General features: G+C 40.1%; 1 protein-coding gene across 1 annotated transcript in view; it reads right to left on the bottom strand.

Annotated features, from left to right (window-relative positions):
- The window catches only part of LOC127059344 (translation initiation factor IF-2-like), a 61,621-nt gene that overhangs the window by 37,206 nt on the left and 4,100 nt on the right, over positions 1-20,315 (bottom strand). Inside the window, exon 2 of the mRNA XM_050971884.1 lies at positions 960-1,175. Coding sequence (XP_050827841.1) covers positions 960-1,175 — 216 coding nt within the window. The remainder of the gene's footprint in view (positions 1-959; positions 1,176-20,315) is intronic.

Below are 20,315 nucleotides of genomic sequence, written 5' to 3'. Positions count from 1 at the left end.
TACCTGCTGCTTGGATTTGCCTGTTTAAAAATGCAGCAGATGTAGTTTGAAAAAAATGTTTCTGCTGTGAGCTGTATGCTAAGGCTCTGATAAATGCCTTGTCACATTTGCTGTGCTTTGTACTTGGAAAGATTCTTATTTGTTTGCTTTTATGTTTCTACAACTCTCTCCTTCTTTTTTTGCACATCATTTCCAGGCAAGGGATGATTCTGTCAGGGATGACAGACTCTGCAGAAAACTTTCTTTTCTGCATTTGGCTTTTCTCCACAGGGATTATGTGGAGCTGAACAACAAAAAAAAAGGTCCAAAATCTGCCTCAGAAAAGCCCCTTCTCTATCATTTCATCTCAGCTCTCACAATTTTGCCATCTTCACATCTGTGTGTAACTGCCCAGCGCTGGATGAGGAATGGTGGCGTCTATAACATACTAACATGACTTGAGGCAAAACAGGGTTTCCCTTCTGCTAGAAGACTCCCTGAATAGTCCACTCCTGTTTGGGAAAACTCCCTGAGCCAAATTTTTGATTTCTTAAAAGAAAGCTAGACATGGTTTGGGGGTAGAGGGGATGAAGGGTGGTCTTGTACTTGTTGGACAGAAGGGAAAATATGAGTGAGTCTGTGTCCCTTTCATTATCTTGGAAAGGTAATATCACCTATCCTCACCCTAGTTTCTGTAAAACAGGGAAATAATATTTATTGTTATTGCTAATCTGTTCAAATGCTATGAGAGTGCATCACAGCACTTCAGTGAAGAGTCTTTTCTTTTCCATGGGCACCAAATTTCAAGGTAGAAAGCAGAGCCTAGATGTGCACAACAGCCTTGGTGAGCAGAGTTTCAGGTTTTGGAACATCTCTTCCAGGGGCACACAATCTCTTAAATACAGGTCCATTGCAAGTACAGACCTGTTATCAGTACAAAACAGGTAAACAAAGTTTGTGGGGAGGAAAGGGTGGCTTACTTTGCTGTTTCTCTGGCTCTCCCAGGAGCAGGACTCGGCCTCCTGAGGAGCAATCCCTCGCTGGAAAGGGTGGTCACTCAGGCAGGTCTGGCAGAAGGGAGGCTCCAGCTCTGAATCCCCTGCAGGTAAATTCATCACAGTGGGCCCCGGGTATTTGAGGCTGGCATGTGGATGCTTCTCAACGTTCACCATTGGGCTCTTAATCCACCTTCGTACCTGCCAACACAGAAGCAGATTATGGACTCTCTTTGCTCTACAGCTGATGGGATGGCACAACAGGGTTTCCAATGAGGACAGTAGCACAGATTGGGGTAAATAATCCAAATAGGAGGATCAGGATCAATTTTCTGTAGGAAAAAGTACCAGGTGAATCAGGGAGAACACACATCATCATAGCCAGGCTCTTAATGCTGAGAATTTTTTGCTGCTTTGTGCAAGTCTGCCATAAGTTTATCTACAAAAAAAAGTTTATCTACATTATAAATGTATTGAAGTATGTAGTAGACTGCTAAGAAGAGAGTGGTAACTACCCAAAGCAAGTACTTCCAGCCTAAACAGCTCAACTTCCCCATGAGAAAAAGCAGACTGGTTTTGCAGGAATAGAATTGTAAGACTTGCTTTCTGCAGTCCTTTCTTTCAACAGTAATATCTCCTGTATCACCTCTGACTTCATAAACTACCTCAGCCTTTTCTGTGCCTCCTATCACTCCATTCAAGAGTCAGTTTCTCTTGCTGACCTGCCCCAAATTTTGACCCTAACTCCTCTAACCTGCCTTCTCCTGCCTTCTCCTCATCTCTGCAGCTTCCCAGCTAGGATCCAGAGCACTGCAGTAAGGACACTGGTTAGGAGCATAATACACTGTGCTGGCAGGGCACGGTGTCAGCTTGTGCACTTTGTTTGCTTTTCCTTTCACTTCTGTGACTGTCTCTTTGATGTGAATCAACAGTATTCGATTTTCTGAGATGTTAAGTGAGGAGTGAGAGACCTTTCTGAGCTCTGTTTCCAAGTTATTTTGCAGTGAGAAAGCAAAAAGACCACTATGTGAGCTGTGGTATATTTGCAATGAATCTGATCAGAACTCAGTCGTTTGAATGCAAAGGATGGGCACGGATGTCTCAGGACACACTCTCCCAGCCTGAAGGGGAAGGCTGAGACAGCCAGGCCTGACAGCCCAACTGTCCTCCTATTGACAGGATGCAATCTCTTTCCTCTGGAATCCCTGGCCTCAGCCGCTCCATTCTTCATTAAGAGATGATATTTGCCATTAGAGGATGCTTTACATCAGGAAAAAAAAAACAAAAACCTTTATCTTACATTAGTCATGAGCAGGATGGCAAGTGCTTGATTAACAGTGGAAATCTATATCACAGCAACTGGTAACCAGGATCATGCATGATAAACAGAATGAGCCATCTCTAACTGGCCTTCTGCTGGTGACTCCTCCATGAGCAAAGCGCCTGCTCTGCTGACCTGCCGGAAATCTCAACATTAGGAAAATTTCTCTTTCCTCTCTATGGAAACCAAGCAAATAGATTTCCTTCTGTGGGCAAATGAGCCACTTTCCAGTGCATTCCCCATTTGCATTTTTTAGTGTCAGTTCATGTGGATAATATTACTCTCTACCTCCATGCTCTGGAGCATCCCCACAAAATATCCAGACTGCTTTAGCTTCAGGTTGATGGGTTGAAGGGGGAGGGATTATTTTTTTCAGATTTAATTTCAACAAATATATATTGAAACTGATATTTTAACCCAAGCAGGTTTAAAAAAAAAAAAAGCTTGGCATAATTGATTCTGTGATTGCTAAGCACTTCATTAAATATATTAGTCTCCCCAAATAAATACATAGTTATGTGTCTTGATCTAATTTCAGATTCTGGTGTGTTGAAAATAATAATTATATTCATGGTAAAAAAAAAAAAAAAGAAAATAAAGCTTGATTTCCAGTGTAGTTTTATTACAGGAAACATTAAAAACATTTAATTTGATTCTGAAAGAAGTAAACATCTGCATCTGTTGAATTTATCCTTTTTAAGATATACCTGGTGGTTAGTTAAGTATTTTCTGACCTGGTTCTGCTGTTTTTCCTTAACATCCTGCAACTTCAATCATTTCACTATGGGTGCACCCAGTGTGCAGAAATGTGCATGAATAAAGAACCAAATTGACAGCAGAAAAGGACCGGGGCTGCAATGAGCTGCAGGTTCAGTCTTCCTTAAAAATTCAGGAAACATAGGCCAGTCTTTTGCTTGAGACTTCTCAATTGCATATGGAATTCACGTGTAAATGAGGATCTAGTATTTCATTAAGACCCTATGATGTTTGGTTTTCTGATACCAAATTAGTGACATTTGCAGTGATACAGTTAAACAATAATTTCTATTGTAACTTCACCTGGTTTTTTTACCCTCTTGTGTTTCCATTTACATATCTCTAGCCTTCCTGTGTATGAAAAAGCATTCAAAATGTGACCTGGGTGCTCCTGATACACCAAAATATGTTGGTATTGAATGATCTTGTAGCTGTACCTTTTAATGGCAATGAAATATACATTCTGCAGTATAATGATAATAAATTAAAAATTAACCACTGGTGCTTTAATGATGAGGGAAAGTAACACAGAATGCATTTTTTGAAGCTGCACACACCAGAATGTAGATGGCATTTCTCTCTCTAGCATCAGCAAGTGGTTCCTGAGTTCATGCCGAATTCAGAAGAATTTTTCTTTATTTATTATTTATTCCAAGCTGACTCCTGATTTTAAGCCAGATACACATCTTTTTTTATGGATTACTTATTGCTGTTTAAAAACGTTGGGCTAAACCAAAGTTTTCACATGATAGGTCCATATTATTTATATATTATGGTCTGTGCTGAGAGATGAAAAATAAGCATGATCATGAACACTGCTCTGGTCATATTGTTGTTCTGTTGAATGAAGCAGAGTTCTGGGGAAACTAAGAAGAAAAAAATTGAGGAGAATCCATCTTTGACATTGAATGAACCAGAACAATTTTTTTTTTTTTAATGGTTGGAAAAAGTTACAGTAGGTTAGCATACCCACAAAGGCACTGTCAGAGGAGAGCTTTAAAAGTAGTTTATCTTCATTAGGTCGGACAAAGTCCAGGTTCATGTACATCCAGTCCAGGACAGCGTGCTGACTCAGCAAGATGCATGTAACATTTCAATAAACTTAACTGAGTCACTCTGAACAGCAATGTACAATCAACAAACGCCAATAGAAACCCAAGGCCTGCACAGCTGAGCCCAGGGAAGTTGTTTTTCTTTCCCGTGCAGCCTTTGCCCCCGAGTGAGGCGCGGAGCCGGGCGCTCGGTGCCAGCCCACGCGCCCAGACCTGCCGGGCAGTGCCCGCGGGCAGCCACGATGGGGCTGGGCTGTGGCGGTGCCAAGGAGCTCTGCCAGCGCCTGGCGTGCTGGGCTGCCTCTAGGGCTTGCCTACATGGATGTGCTAAAGTCTGCTCTGCAGTCATGAGTCACGTAAATGCACATCCAGCCCTTTTGTGGGCAGCTTGGTTCAGAATTATGGGGGTTTAATCAGTTCTGCAGCCGTTTCCTCCATTTATCTGAGTTAAAATTTCAGGTTTTATTCTGAATTGTGAGGTACAGAAGGACTTTAATAACATTCAACTCCTCTAATTTCACTTCTTCAGCTAATTCAGGCTAATGCCCCTCAGTATCCCTTTGCAGACGAACCCTACATTTGATTTTGAAATAACACTGAGTAAAATGCACAGAAGAGTGTAGAAAATTCAATGATTCACCACTGACTTTCAACATATATCCATGTCCAAAGTCATTGAAAACACTGACTTGAAAGTAGGAACTGGCAGCAACTTCATAGCAGCAAGGTCAAGATCAGACTTTGGAGGAAAACCAATTTCCCTGGCCAATGCTATGCAGGTCTTGGGTTTCTATTGATGCTTGTAGATCATATATTTCTTTTCAGAGGGCCTCAGTTAAGTTTATTGAAATGTTATGTATATGTATTAGTCACTGAATTGTAAGTCTACACTGTAGGCTTTTGTCTAGCTTTAACCTTAATAGACTTCAAAGATTTTTTGAGGTTTTAATATTTACATTTACATTAGACAAGTGCCTTAGATCTATAGCTCTGTTTGACTTGGGCTATCTTAAATGTCACTAAGGGATTCAAAGTGCAAAGGTTCATTTCTTTTTAATTCACTTATGCTAAAAAAATCCTACACTGGATTGCACAAAACTTAAAAGAATTTTAAAGAACTTTCTCAGAGTTTCTTCCCTGATTTGACAAATTAAGATAACAAGTAGCAGATGATAGTTTGCTATTTAGGGCATGATGTGGTCATAGAATCATGGAATGATTTAGGTTGGAAGGGACCTTAAAGATCATCTAATTCCAATCTTCCTTCTGTGAACAGGGACCCCTTCCATAAGACCAGGTTGCTCCAGGCCCCATCCAGCCTGGCCTCGAACTCTTCCAGAGATGGGGAATTCATAACTACTCTGGTCAATTTGTTCCAGAGCTTCATCACTGTCATGCTGAAAAGTGTCTTGCTAATACCTAATTTAAATCTCTTTCTGTTTGAATTTGCTCCTTCTCCTGTCACTACATGCCCTTGTAAAAAGTCTTTGTTTAGACTTCCTGTAGGTCCTTGAAGATGCTGCAAGGTCTCCCCAGAGCTCAAACACCAACGTTCTAGGTGCATAATTCTTTGTGGCACTGTAAGGAGTATTTTATTATTCAAATACATTATTTTTTTTATTCTTATCAAGATATCCACAAACACAAACTAAACTAGAGCCTGCTCCTAACTGCAGGAAGCAATCTTCCTCTGACAACTTCTGAACTTTTGTTTCCAAGGCAAAGCCCAGCAATTTCATCCACCATTATAGAGTATAAGCAGCAGACTCTAAATGTGTCTGAGATAATCAGCTTTAACATAACTACTCATCTGAATAATTTCTTAAAATTAAGAATTTTGAGGTTGTCAAAGCAAATAATTTCAACTTTTCCAAAATCAAAAATTTCATATTTTCAAGTCAAATGACATTTTTTCTTTCTTTTTATGATTGTTTATTATTGAGATAGAACAAATTATTTGGACAAATGCAGTCAAATTCACACTCACAGACTTTCATGACTGGGAGTAAACACTTCTCCACCCTGCCACATTTTAATTTTTTTTCTATTGGTGGTTTTGTTGGACCACCAAAGGAGCTCTGGAACTAGTCAAAGTTGTTTGGTATTTCTGGCATTTCTTGCAAAGACAACAAACACAATTTATGAAAATTTTCAGGAAAAGTGAGTTCTTTCAAGAAAAGTGAGTTCATAGGAGTGTTCTACACCCTTCTAATCTGTAGCCATGTTTTACTAATCCCAAACTAAATTGAAATGTGACTGTTGTTAGAGAGCAGCTCTAAATACCCTTTTCTCAAGCATGGCCTGTAGCATTGCTGAAAGGTGCACAAGTATTTTTTTAAAAGCTCTTTATTTTCTGAGCCTTGTTTTCTCAAGTTTCTTTGTTTGCTTTACTTTCTAAAAACATGATATCCAACAGTGATAATCTTAGACTTGAAAATTGCCAGATGTGATTAAATGAGATTTGCCAAGTCCCAGGGTTTTTTTCACTCCTGGTTTTTCCTGTTATGTAATAGCAAACAGATAAATCTTTTAATTTCATATGGCTCAGTTGTCAATGGCATCAGTCGACTCAGCACATTCTACACTTTAATCAGTTATCCATAAGCCAGTCTCCATCACTGCAATTATGAGGAATGTTTTCCATGAGAGAAACACCAGCCTGTGCCCTGGGGCCTCTACCAATGCTGATGTGGCTCTTGCTCAGAGGAAAAAAGATGCCAGTGGCACCAGTGACCATCTTGGAACATCCTCCCTACCATTGGAGGCTCTGACAAACCTGGTACTTTACAGGACAAGATGGGCTTCTTTGTTGGCTTCATAGCTGAACACTTGACCTTCAGAACTAATGAATACACAAGAAAAGAGAAGGCAGGTTATGCAGGGACATAATGTCTTGCAAGACTAGGCCCTTTGTGGATGTCACTCCACTGCCCTAAGCTCCAGTGTCTGATATGGACCGTGGATTTTTGTAGGAATTGGCAATAGGGTGGGAAGTTACACATCCTGGAGAAATATTTGTGTGAAAGAAAAATGTCATAAGATTGTAGACAAATTTGTTTGGCCATTATGTGTTTAAAATTGAAGACATTTGCTGAGGACTGAACATAAACTGGATGATGGAATGGTGTGAGGAAAGCTGTGGGAAAAACTGCTTGGAGGTCCAGTATTATCAGGCAGTTCTCAATGAAACATCACACTCATCAACACAATAGTATCAAATGTAATCTGACAGCCTGTGCAACCCTGTGCTCTGTGCAGCAGCATTTTCTCCCTCTGAAACTTTGGATGGGCTTTTTTTTCATCTTTTTTGTGGGAAATTGGAATAAACCACTCTGTGCCCTTGAATTTTTCTGTACTTAAATGCCGTTCTTTATGAAAGTTTGTTTGCATCAGTTATGGATTATTTTGGCTCTTAGTCAGATCCTTTACTCTGCATGTTGTATTTCAAAGTCTCTGGATATTCTTTTTCCTACCGGACAATACCGAACGCCTGGAGTGTGATCTAGGTCAGGGTATGTGCCAGTGTTTGAGTTCTGCCTCCCTCTGATATCAAATGTACATTCCTCCTTCTCCAGTTGCCGTTCATCTGATCCCTTCTTTCCTTTTCCTGAAGTTATCTAATTGCACCCTGGACAAGGATTTGAATTTTCATCCATTATGTAAACCCGAGGTGGACACAGAGCTCTTGGAACCATCTCCCCCGAAGTCTTGAGGGCGACTGTCAGGAAACCTATTTAAATTACAATTAGGTAGATTAGGGAATGAAAAGCTCCATTGTTCAAACTGTATACAGTCATCTACTTGAGTTGAAAGTGGTAAACGAGAGGCAGGCTGATTAATGCCCCGACTGAGATCTAGCACTCCTCTCTAGCTGACTCTGACATTTAATTTGTCATGTCCCATGGGAAATGCGGCACAGCAAAAGAATCAGTTTGTCAAATCACCTCGAGCTATTTTTTTTCCCCTGCAGATCCCTGAACACACCACTTTGTTGATTAATAATCACGCTTTATTTTAAAAGGGAAAGTGAAGGGCAACTCGCTGCAAAGTCATCATTTGCTGCTTTCCCTGCAAAGCAGAGAAGCCGCTCGCTAAAAAGCAGGCAGAGGCCAAATAGCAGAGCCTTTATTTCTGTCCAAGTCTGGATGTACATGCCCTGGATTCAAGGAGAGTTTAGTCCTCCAGCTGTGCCAGGGAAAAGGTCACCTGCATGTGAGGGGGGATCTGGGGAAGGACAAATTTGCCACAGCTCGGGGTGGAGAATATTCTTCACAGGAGCCCCAGCACATTTCGGTATTGCAGGGGAATATGCAGCATCTGGCAGAAAGCAGATCTATCCATGGGAAGGCACAGCAAATATTTCAATACTTGTTGTTGTCATCACTTGCAATATTAACACATCAAGTAAATAAGGCAGATTTTTATGATCTTAAGTGTGAATGACATGTTTCCAGGCCACAGAAGAAAGTCAGCAAAGGCAAGATTCTTAAAAAAAAAATGTGTCAACATGTGACTGCATTCAGACACTAATCCCAAAAGTTTATGGGTACCAAAATGACTCAAGGAATTTTGGATCCTCTAAAATGGGTTTAAATATTTCTGCTGAGCAAGTTGTAAATCATGTAGTTCAAGGCATGAAGAACAGCAGAAAACTTAGGCTCACCAGTATTGCAAATAACTGCTGTTAACGGGCACATTGCAAACTGCCTGGTTGATTTTCCTGTTCCAGTAAATGGGAAAGCTCTTGCCAGCTCCAGTAGTGCAGGAGAAAGTTTGTAAAACCCACATCTCACATTAATAACTAAATTAACTTTTGCTGGGCCCTCACAGTGACTTTTTGTAATGTGGCACTAAAAAAATCTAAACAACTGAATAGGCACCACTTAGGATTTTCCTCTTTTGCTTCCTCCCATGTTGTCCTTGATAACAATTGTTAGCATCATGGGATTCTTTTCTCTGTGAATAAATAAATAACTGATGTGTTGGAATCAGGTAAGAGCTCTTGGATTAATTGCAAGCACTGATGGCACTTGTTACTACACGAGATGGGACAATTGATTCATTGTCCATTCTGGTGTATAAACACCCTCTGCGTATTATGTCAAAGAGCAAAACAAAACAAAATGGGGTTTATTGTGTATGTGCAAGTGTAATCTTTCCAGCCTACCAAGTTAAAAGTGCTTTTCATCTAGATCAAATAAAAACAGCACAAACAATACAACCCGAAATCCTGTCCAAACAGTCTGAAGCTGCTCGCTGGTACTTTCTCTTCTCTGTTCTATGCTTTATGTGAGCAATGCCAATTGTCAGTACACCTAGGCAACATTTATTTTAACTCCTGCTTTGATAAGCACCACATCCCACATCTAGTAGTCAAAGCCTCAAATCAGTCTGCAGGGTACTGTGAGCATCTGATCCGGGCACAGGAGCTAGGGAATGCATGCTTGGATGTGAATGGCAGCAAAGGTAAGTGAATGAAGAAATTCCAGGCATAACAAAAATACCTCAGTGTACATTTTCTCCATCTCAGTTTCCTGATGCAATGGTTATTTTACATCCTTCAGTAATCTGGGCTGAAATAGCCCTGCATTATAAAGTTTAACTGCAGAGCAAGAGTAATGACTGCAGTGGCAGAACAGTGTGGATGACTGGTTACAGCACCAAGTCCCATTCAGTAGTCATCCTTAGCTACTCAAAAGCTTCAAACTGCCAGAGCAGGGAAGCATATTTTGTGTGGCCTGAAATTAGTAACTTTCCTATTTCAATTTTGAGCCTAGCTCTACACTTCACTAATCTCCTTTAGATTTGGCAGAAGGTGACCCTTCTAATTTGTTATATAACTTTGCACAGCACCCTAATTTTTTGTCAATCTTTAAAGCAACCAGGACCACTAGATGAGCTGATTTAGGATGCCTGGTCTTTCTGGCCCTGTGAGTGAGACATGCCAAAATATTCACAGAGCTGTGAGATGGACCATACACCTTAGAAAGCTGCAGAATTGCCAGAGGGGCAATTGTCATCTTTCACCAGAGGGGCTCATGGTGAAAGATGACAGTAATTTTTCACAGATCAGCTCCTTTGACAGGTCCCTGGCACCTGGCAGCAGGGACTTCTGCTGTGCAGGCCCATGTGTAGTATGGCATGGCAGTGCCATGGGGGACTTGCCACAGTCTTGGCCAAGCCCCACTTGAGCCCTCTGGGGTGGTCCTGTCATCTGTCAGACTGGGTAACACAGACAAGGCAAATGTCTTTGCTTTTCTGTTCCAAGTCAAAGGAGGTATTGAGTAATGGAATCACAGAATAGGTTTGGGTTGGAACAAACCTTAAAGATCCTCTAGTTCTCAGCCCTCTGCCATGGGCAGGGACACCTTCCCGTTGACAAGGTTACTTAAAGTCCCATGTCACTCAAATTAGCCATTTCTAAATGGCACCCCAACTGAGTTGCAGTGTGCAAAACACCAATAAATTTTCCATCAGGACCTAAAAGATTGTTTTATTCCAAACCATATAAGAAATTATGACTTAAAAAAACATCATCAGTGGGGATTTAAGCTAGGAGGAGGATTTCTAGTTCAAGTGTTTTGACAAATTAATTCATTGCCAAATGTAACCAATTGTTATAAGATCATTCACTGATTTTCATCACTGATATTTTTCCCCACTAGAATGATAAAATGAACTTATGGAAAGCAGACCACTTGATACATATTCTGTCACTGTAGGAGAACATATGGTCCTGAATAATTTGAAAATAAAACATACATCGTTGTCTAGCAGTTGCACAGACTGAAAGTAAACCCCCTTGATACAAGACACTCTTTCAAGGTTAAAATTTGTTGGTTAAAGATTCAAAATTTTCTGCGCATTATATTCTTTAGAGATACGTAATAAAATCTTAGCTCAGGCTATCTGAAAGATGGACCAAATGTTTATAGCATTTCCTGCTCCAAAAGCTGCCAGTAACATTTATTTATAATCCCATGAGGAGAAAACCATTATTTTCTAGTTACACTTCAATCTCCTCTGAAATCTGCTTGAATTTCACCAAGCTTCCCATCACTCTCTGGTGATTAGATGCCTCCTCCATTTGAGAAATAGGTCTTACGAGTCCTCCTTGGAGAGGGGGAAATGACTCAATGCTTCAAAAACAAAACAGCAAACACAAGATGAACTAACAAATCTGAAACCCCATCCCAATGCAATTTCATCACCTATAAAACTGCAGCTGTTTCAATTTGTGAAGCTAAGCAGTTTCTCCTGCACCTGTCAAACCTGCCTGGCATTTCAATAAATTGTTCCATGTGTTGTTTTTGCTCCTGCTTTAAAATAGCTTGAGAAATATGGTTTTAAGAAGGGCTAAGTACAGACAAAAAGTACAGTTAATCAGAGTAAAACCACATTTTCAAACTGCCAGTCAAAACCAGTCATTCATATGTATTAAAGAAATAAGTGTTCTTAAGTGAAAAACATAGTAACAGATGCAAACCAGACACACTCAAGAAGTATGAAACAAAGGAGGCTTTCTTTCTGCCCTTGACATTATTTCCTTTCTTAGCTTAGTATTTTTCCAGGGGCACACTCACACATGCACAAAACATATTATCCAGCATTTACTCCTTGTGGTCTTCACTTTATTTACAAGATGAAGGCAATAAAGAGCTTTGTTTTAGAAACAGGAGCTGAAGTGTAAGTCACCAATGCTGACTTATCAGCTTGTGGGTTGGAGTCTCCCACAGGTGTAGGTTGTTGGTTTTGGGAAGGCTGTGACTGAAGCAGCTTGTTTTGAGTCTCTTATTCCATACGCTTTGTTATGTGTAGATTTTCTTTTGCTTAACTCTTGCAAATAAAAAATAAATATTCTGAAGTCATTTTGGGCAAAAGCTACTGAAAGCTAACACATTTTTCCTCTGAGAATGCCAACATTTTTTGAGGGTTCAGTGCCAAGCAGGTTAAACAATAATTATAACATCAGAGAAAATATTAAAAATACCCTGCAGGTAAGATAACTTACATGGTTTCAATTTGGTGTGCAAATCCTTTACAGGACTGCTAGTCACCAGTATAAATTACCGTGTCAAAGAATAAGTGAAATGGAGAAAGAAAACAGAAATTGAAGAAGGCAAGTAGAAGGAGATAATACCTGAGACAGATAGGTTTTTAAATTGACTGAATAGTTTTCCTAGTTTTGTGACCATGAAATAAGGGAAATCAGATGGCAGCTTAGCATTGTGGACTTGGCCGGTAACTTCTTCGCTAAAGACAGCTTTTGGAAAAGCAGCAAATGCACCAATCTCAGCTCTTTTTCATCCTTGCAAATCATTTCCCTCTTTGGCAGAGTGCCTGGGCATGTGACACACCTGCTCTTGATTCACCTGGTAGGGCAAGTGAACCAATTTTTAGGTGGCATACCTACACTGGAGAAACCCAGTGTGGTCATCTGGATCCCATACAAACACACAAATGTGCAAAGACATCTAGGTGCAGAAGCTGCTGGAGTTTTCCAAGGCTCACACTAGTTACTCCAATAGCCTCCCAAAGCACACTGCTAGGCTAGGCTCTCTAGCAAGCTTGCAGTGGGGAAGCAGCAACCTCTCCCTTCAGCTCTGTATGGGCCTATTCAGTATGCAGGCTACTATGTGGGAAAGGTCCAGGTTGGTTAGTCCTTGGAGAGAAAAAAGGGAGAAGTATGATGAACAGAAGAAATTTGTTGAAAAGAAGATGATTTATTTACATATTTAACTTCTGGACGACTGCCAGTGTGCTTGGAACTGCACAGAAAGAGAACCTCATGAGTCTTGTCTCATATCTAATTACAGTTCTTTCAGGCTTAGAATATTCGGAATAATTGGGGAATGGAATGAACAATCTCAGAGTAGCTCTGACCTTTTTTCCCTTCAACATTTCTTAATTAATCTTAAATAGAGAAGGAAATAATTTATTTAGTCCAAGCAAGATATCCCAGACCTTTGCTCTCTTATCATTGTAGAAAAAGAAAAAAATGCAGCACAGAAGAGACATAAAAAATAAAGGAATTTTGAATCTGAAATGAGACCTCTTCCTCCCACAGGGAGCTGATGGAAGGTGCATGCATGGACACCATAGACTTAGGAAAGAGTAGGCACTAATGAATGCTTCTTTCTGACAGGGTGAATCAAATCTCACAATCTCCTTATCAAAATATATATATTTCTCCATCTCCACCAAGTGCATCATAACTCCTGATGTTTTGCATTGGGGAGACACTGTCAAACTGAAATGCAGGAGCTAAAAGAGAAGTGCCAACCAAGATAATGAAGAGAGACTCTAAATTCCATCCTGACTGTGTTTCTTCTTGTCTCTCCACCTCTCTAAAGGTCTTGGTAGTGTTAAAGATACCTTTGGATGATGGCTGCATCTTTAGGATGCCCATCTACAGAGCTGCTAAGCATTGAGCAGCATTTATGTTCTTCTTTTTTTTGGGAGTTCAAGACCATCCCTGACTAAATAGTCTTGTAGTGCTTAATAAAAAGGCTTGGTTATTAATTAACCTAGTCTACCAGTTTCTGAGATGAACAAGAAATCAGTCTGAAGTCAGTGATATCGCTGTATAAAGGGTTAGGGTGTTCATGGAGCAGGAAAGAAGATGACATGGAGCCAGGATGCAAACTGAACACAAAACCTGGAGGCACAGCAGCTGTGGTTTTAATCACACCTCTGGTCTGCTGGCATAAGAAGAAAAGGTCACACTACAGAGCTAAAGGTTGCTTTGGTTTGTATTTCACGGGCTGTCCTCCTCCAACATTACCTTCCATTATCTTCTCTTCACATGAGTTTTCTTTATATCACAGCCTAACAGTCAGAAAGGTTTTATACAGAAGATTCCCACAGTCACTTTGTTCCCATAGCACAGAGGTTTAGTCCAACACTCCAACCAGAAAAGTCGATGTTACAACAGCTGTCCTTGCAAAGAGCCCTCCTTTGAGTTAACCCTTAAGGAATGTAGGATCCAAAGTTTTGCATGAATCAGAGTGTGTCAAACAATGTCAATGTGCTTCAAAATGTCATTAATATTAAAGCTAGAAATAAATTATCATTATTCAAATTCCAACCTACCTACAGTTTAGGCCGTTAAAGCTTAACAGTCTTTCATTAGAATAATGCAGGGATCTTTTCAGAAAACAAGAGGTACTGAAATAACTGTATATTTTTTCATCAACCTTAATTAATTTGCACGGAAAGAATTTTAAGCCATTTTATGGATCTATATTGAGTACATTTTTTGCAATACATCTAAATTTGTATTGTTGACCTGCAGTTCAAGCATTTTTCTTAATAACCTTCTTCACTTCTTTCTGCTACATACTTGAAAACTTTTCAAAGCCCCAGTAAAAAACATACACATGAACTGACTGAAGCGAGACAAATATCTAATAAAAACAGAGAACAAAATAAAATAAAATATATCTTTCCCATCTATAAGTACAAAAGCCCCCAGCTCTTCCCCAATCAGTCGTATAAAAATAATTTTGATGGCAACAGTAGCCAGTGATTTTGACTATCTCATTTGTGTCCATGAAGTCTCAATTGAGATTTGAACCTGAACTGTTTAGGTGCTGTCAGCCTCTTTTCTCTACCCCGAAGAGCTTGCAATCTAGACAGCTGGCCAAATGATGCTTCTTGCTCTAGTTAAGGCAGATTCCCATTTAAATGTTGAGGTAGATTCCCATTTAAACTCAGACCCAGGAGTCTGAGTTGCAATGAGTTTGTTTTCTTGCACACTCTTTTAGCATCCAGTACTGATGCAAGGTAGCTCCTTAAAAATACCTCCTGAAAAGGTCCCAGCCCACAGGGATGCTGAAAGAGTGCTGATGTGGGGCAGTGCAAATTGAGCCTTTACAGAACAGGATCCCCAGGGTCATGTTCCCTCTCTGTATCACACAGTCAGCTGGCAGTGGGGCAGTGGATGCGGGGGTCCCATTCCTCCTTTTGAATATTGAGTGTTTTCAGAAAAGTCCTAATGTGCACTGCCTGACTGACAGGGATTTTTGCCATGTGTAATCCTCTGGATCTTTTTAGAAGACAACTGAACACCCATGGCATGGTTTGCACAGTGTACAAATGTATGTGTGGCCCTGAAGAGCACAAGCAGACAGGTTGTTGGCATCTGAAAAAGCAGCCCCTTGACTGAGCTGCATCATCTGGCTGTACACACAGCTCCTCCTCCACTGGAGCTGGGACATTAAACACTTTGCTACTGCTGGTAGTGGACACCAAACAAATGTCTGTACACACCTATTGCAAAAAATAGGCTGTCCCAGTGCCTTGCCCAGCTCACCATCCGTGCTACTGATGTTATGCAGAAATTTGGGGTTTGGGGTTTGTGTGTGGGAGACACAAAAGCAGTGAAATAAGTGCTGGATTATGGAGCAGAGAAGATTCCAGTCTCGGGCTGCCCCCTCTTCAGAAACTTCCTGATGGGCCACAGTATGAGAACAGGCTTGGTCATGCTGGAAGACACTTAGAAGACAAACATGCACCTTGGCACTCTTGACTTTGCAGGGCAGGCAGAATCTCAATTTGTGACGCTTTTTCCTTTTGCAATCTTTTAATGAGCTGAGTAGACTGGAAATAATAGCTTGTCAACTTAACACAGTATCTAGCATCTTCTGATTCCACTGCCATGTCAGCAAGAGTGTATTAAACACTTCTGACCACTTGAAAAAAATTATTTTGGTGCTGCTGCTGTTAAGCTGCTTAAAATTCCTGCATAAATTTCAGCCACACAAACCCAAGCAGATGTTTGCTGCTGTTCTTTAAAGGAAAGGAAATTTTTATTTTAGTGGTGGAAACTTAGCATAAGGGTCAGGAAAGAAAGAATAACTGTTGTCTTGTATATGAGTTTGTCTAACTGACTGAGTTGCCTATTTTCTCTTTGTGCATTTATCTGTGAAATGGATATGATTATTCTACCTTGTAAAGATATTTTGAGTCTTGGTTAATTGCTTGTGAGCTGATCTGGAAATCTCTCGGTACAGTCTCCAATAACCATTAAGATTTATTGCTTTTGGAGCCATTGTTTTCTTACTCCCTATATTTAATAGTCTTGCTATAAAAGCAACTGTTGTAAATAACAACCACTATCAATTATTTTGTGATAACGTGCTATTTAAAAAAAAAAAAACAGTGTTATTGATTTGATTTTGCAATACAGTTTTGCTGTTTTAGGTTTTTCTTGGCTTTCCACTGCCTTAGCATCTCTATTTACATGTTTTTCTGCAGAGATGGTTCCTGTCTTCCTGTTTTCTTCTTCTTTACATCAGCCAATTTGTAAGAAAGATATAAGCTTTCCCCTTGCTTTCAGTTCTCTGATTACTTTCTCTATGGACACAACCCTTGACCTCCCCTGAGCTTGTAACCCTCATCAAAGCCACGTCTTTAATTAGCAGATAGGGTAACATATACACAGAGTTGCTCCAAGCTCATAGTCCTTCCCAGTCCCTGCAGCTCATATTTATCAATCTCCCCATTTGGCAGAGGAATCACATTGATTTTTCAGCAGATGCAGCTGTCCCCTTTCTTAGTCTCTCAGTTTGCATCACCAGTTGACACACAGCTAAGGGTGTCCAAAACCCTCTGTGCTGTTCTTCTTGCTGACATTTTCTTGCATCACAATGTTTTCCAGACAATTTGGATGTTTAGACTTAGGGTAAATGATACTGAGGCTGCTGAGCTGAGTTACGAGAGCAGTGACAACATTGTGTCTGGGGTAGAATTGCTCTAAGAATTTGACTCCACACTCTGTGGCATTTAAAACACTGTTAATATGCTCTTGGCAGAAGACTGGGAGATCTCACAGCTGGCCCTTCCCCAAACAGAAGCCATGCTCAGCTCTGAAGGCATGTAATGAAGGCAGACCAAAGCACTCTTCAGGCTCAAGCAATATCTAATCTGATCTTGAAAGGAATGAGCCAGAGCAGGCTCTCAAAGGAACCTCCCCCCATTGCTATTTGATTTTAGTGATGGTGGATAATGAGGACCTGAAAGTGGTAAAAGAGTTGAGAGCATGTTTGGAAAAATCCAGTTAGAATCTGAAATTAAAAAAAAAAATAGAGAAGTCCATTTCTCAGAAAGAGATAAAATGTAAATCTTTAAATGAATTCTGTGCTCCCCGTTTTCCAGGAGGACAATGATGTACAGCATAGATGAAAAAAACTTATGGGACTATGTAAAGAGAAACAAAACTATCACATCTGAAGGGAAATCAAATTTTAAAGAGTTCAGTAGAAAATGAAATACCATGCAACATGCATTTACCAGTGTGCCAAACTGGCCTGATGTCTTCCTTTGATGAGGCAAATGTGGATAATCTAATCCATATGGTCTTTGGTAACTCAGCAACACAGTGATAACCCAGGGGAAATAAGTTAAAATGGTGAATAAGAAAAGTCTTACAAATATAATCATGAGATAAAGGAGAAAGCAAAAAATGAATTGTCAAGAGGAATGTTACTACTGGATATGGGTTTGATACAGAACCTAGGCTTGTGCTCAGAAAATTTGCCAGTGGCACATAGATCTGCTTAGCAAAACAGGCCTAGAGTGGGGGAGAAGAGTGGGAGGGAGGTTAGAAGTGTGTAGCAGTCTCCATGAGAAGGAACTTTGAAGTAGGACTATATGGATGCTTTGGTAAGCCCAAAGAGATCACTTGGCCAGCAAATATGACAGCTGCCTTTGTCTGCTAGAGTTACTGGGCAAGGGAAAGTCTACCCTAAAGGAAGTGTCTAAAGGAAGATGTCTTCTTTAGCCTAGACAAATACAGCTGAAAGAAGAAATGACTGCTCTCTATAAATACACCAGTGGTTGTATATATGAGGGAAGGGCACAATCTATATAAGTTATTGCTTTGTTTTTGTAAAACAGCAAATGGGAATAAATTGGTCATGAGTAAAACTAGGCTGAGAATGAAAGGAAAATTTCTAAATTTTCAAGCAGAGGGATTTTTCCAAAACTGGAAGAGAACTGGGCAGCTTCAAGCATTAGCTTGACAAATTTGTGACAGGAATTACGAGATGTGTTTAGGAAAGAAGATCAAGCTTAAGTTTAAGGAGTATGGATGTGCTTTCTAGTATTACATGTTTTATGAGAGAGAATGGAAGATGTTAGAGGAAGGAGAAATGAACAAGAAATAAGATTTTCCTCTCTCAATCTTCTCTTTCTTTCTTTCTTTCTTTCTTCTTTCTTTCTTCTTTCTTTCTTTCTTTCTTCTTTCTTTCTTTCTTCTTTCTTTCTTTCTTTATTTCTTTCTTTCTTTCTTTCTTTCTTTCTTTCTTTCTTTCTTTCTTTCTTTCTTTCTTTCTTTCTTTCTTTCTTTTCTTTCTTTCTTTCTTTGTCTCTCATTCTGCTGCCCTTCCTCTATTCTTTCCTATTTCTTTTCCCTTTTATTCATTTTATTCCAAGCTATAATAGTTTAGTTTTAACAGCACTTTAATATATTAGTTTTGAACGAGGGACTCACAGATACTTTCTCATCTAGATGTTGCCAGTTTTGTCTCATAAATATTTTCCTGTATGCTAGATGAAAACCAAAATATTAGCAGTGATCCCAACCCAAAGCACATCTTGGTTTAATAGGAAGACAGAACAAAACAATTTTTTTTAATGGAAAACCAGTTCTGGGGCGTTACACTGGTTTTCACCCATTCTCATTTTTCATCCCATGTATTTACTTAATAGGCTTGATCAGGAAACAGTCGATAGGCAGAAGATGAGAAAATTATTGGTGAGCTCAATGACCATTTGCAGCAGGTTTGAAGCCTGATAGGTAAGATATAAGGCCACCTTCATCTCAGTTACCTTAAAGCCCCACCGTAGCTATGGTCTGCAATGCTCTGGTTACAGACTGATGAAGGCATTTGGGGCTGTGGTGGGCAAGGCTGGGAGCTTACAGCTTTTGCTGATGCTGAGAAAAGCCATGGATGTTCAGCACCTCTTCACCCAGAACAAGTGAGATGGGAAAAAAATTCTCTGCTGCAAGTCTTTGCCTTATTTGCAGTCACCCAGGATCCTTGTCTCTAAAAATCAGCTTTAAAGTTTATCTACTTTTGTGACATTGGCCCAAGCAGCTAAGAAAAGCAGCAATATAATCAGTCATCCCATACAGAGCTGAGATTTTCCCGTGGTATAGACATTTTGTCTCTCATTTTCTTCTAGGTAAGCTCCCAAGTACCCTAAATAAAATGCATCTCCAGCCCTTAAACAATTTTCTAGATTTGTAAAAGTGGCAGAGCAGAGAGCAATCCCCCCACAGCACAATCTACCAGAGGGACCATAATCTGTAGGAACTCAGCTGGCAGTACTGCATTCAAAGGCTTTCTGTGTCACTAAATTACTGTAGCCCTAAAAAGAGCACTCAGGTAATTCTGCAGTCCCCTCAGCCATGTATTGCCTTGGGCTCTAGTGCAGCCTGGGCTGTCATCTTCAAGCATGATGATGTTTACATTTTAGTCTTTTCAGCTCCTGTATGGAGAAAGCTGCTGGTATGTAGTGCCATCACATATCAACATAGAGAGGAGAAGGACATGGCTTCCACAAACCGCTTGTTTGGAAAACCTGCATAGAAACAAAGGGTGCTATTTTCTCTTCATTCCTGTGCGTTCACTTTGGCTTGACCTAAATTGCTAATTAATGTAAATTTTCTCAGTGAAAAAGGATTATGGATATTCTTTCCCTTATCAGGTTTCAGACTAGCAAATCCTTAATCCCTGCAATAGACTTCTTCTCTAAGACATGCCCTGTTTCTTTTTTTTTCCTTTTATGGAAGACAGCTATTTCTTTTCCCGTTTATCAGTAATTTATCTTCTTCACATTCTGAATACATTAGTATTTGGTCTTGGTCCATACCTAAGAGGATAACGAAGTTCCATATTCACTGAGGTTAGAATATCATGAGCACAGTATTTAAGTGGCAGGGATGGTGCATCATCACTCACCCTGGTTTAACCATGTTGGTTTGGTTTGTGATATATGACATGGCATGTTATTTTGGTATGAACGAGGCCGTATATTGTAAAATACTATCCAAAGTCTTCATAAGGTAGGCCAGCACAACAGAAGAGGCAGTGCAAATACCTCCAACACCCACTTGCCAAAAAACATCTGGCAGGGATGGCAGTAGGCGAAAATGAAAGACCCCTCTGCCCTGGAATATCCTTCTGGCTGAAGAGGAATAGCATA

Source organism: Serinus canaria, chromosome 3 (assembly GCF_022539315.1).
Source record: "Serinus canaria isolate serCan28SL12 chromosome 3, serCan2020, whole genome shotgun sequence".
In the NCBI taxonomy this organism is placed as follows: Eukaryota; Metazoa; Chordata; class Aves; order Passeriformes; family Fringillidae; genus Serinus; species Serinus canaria.
This window is presented reverse-complemented; position numbering and strand designations above follow the sequence as displayed.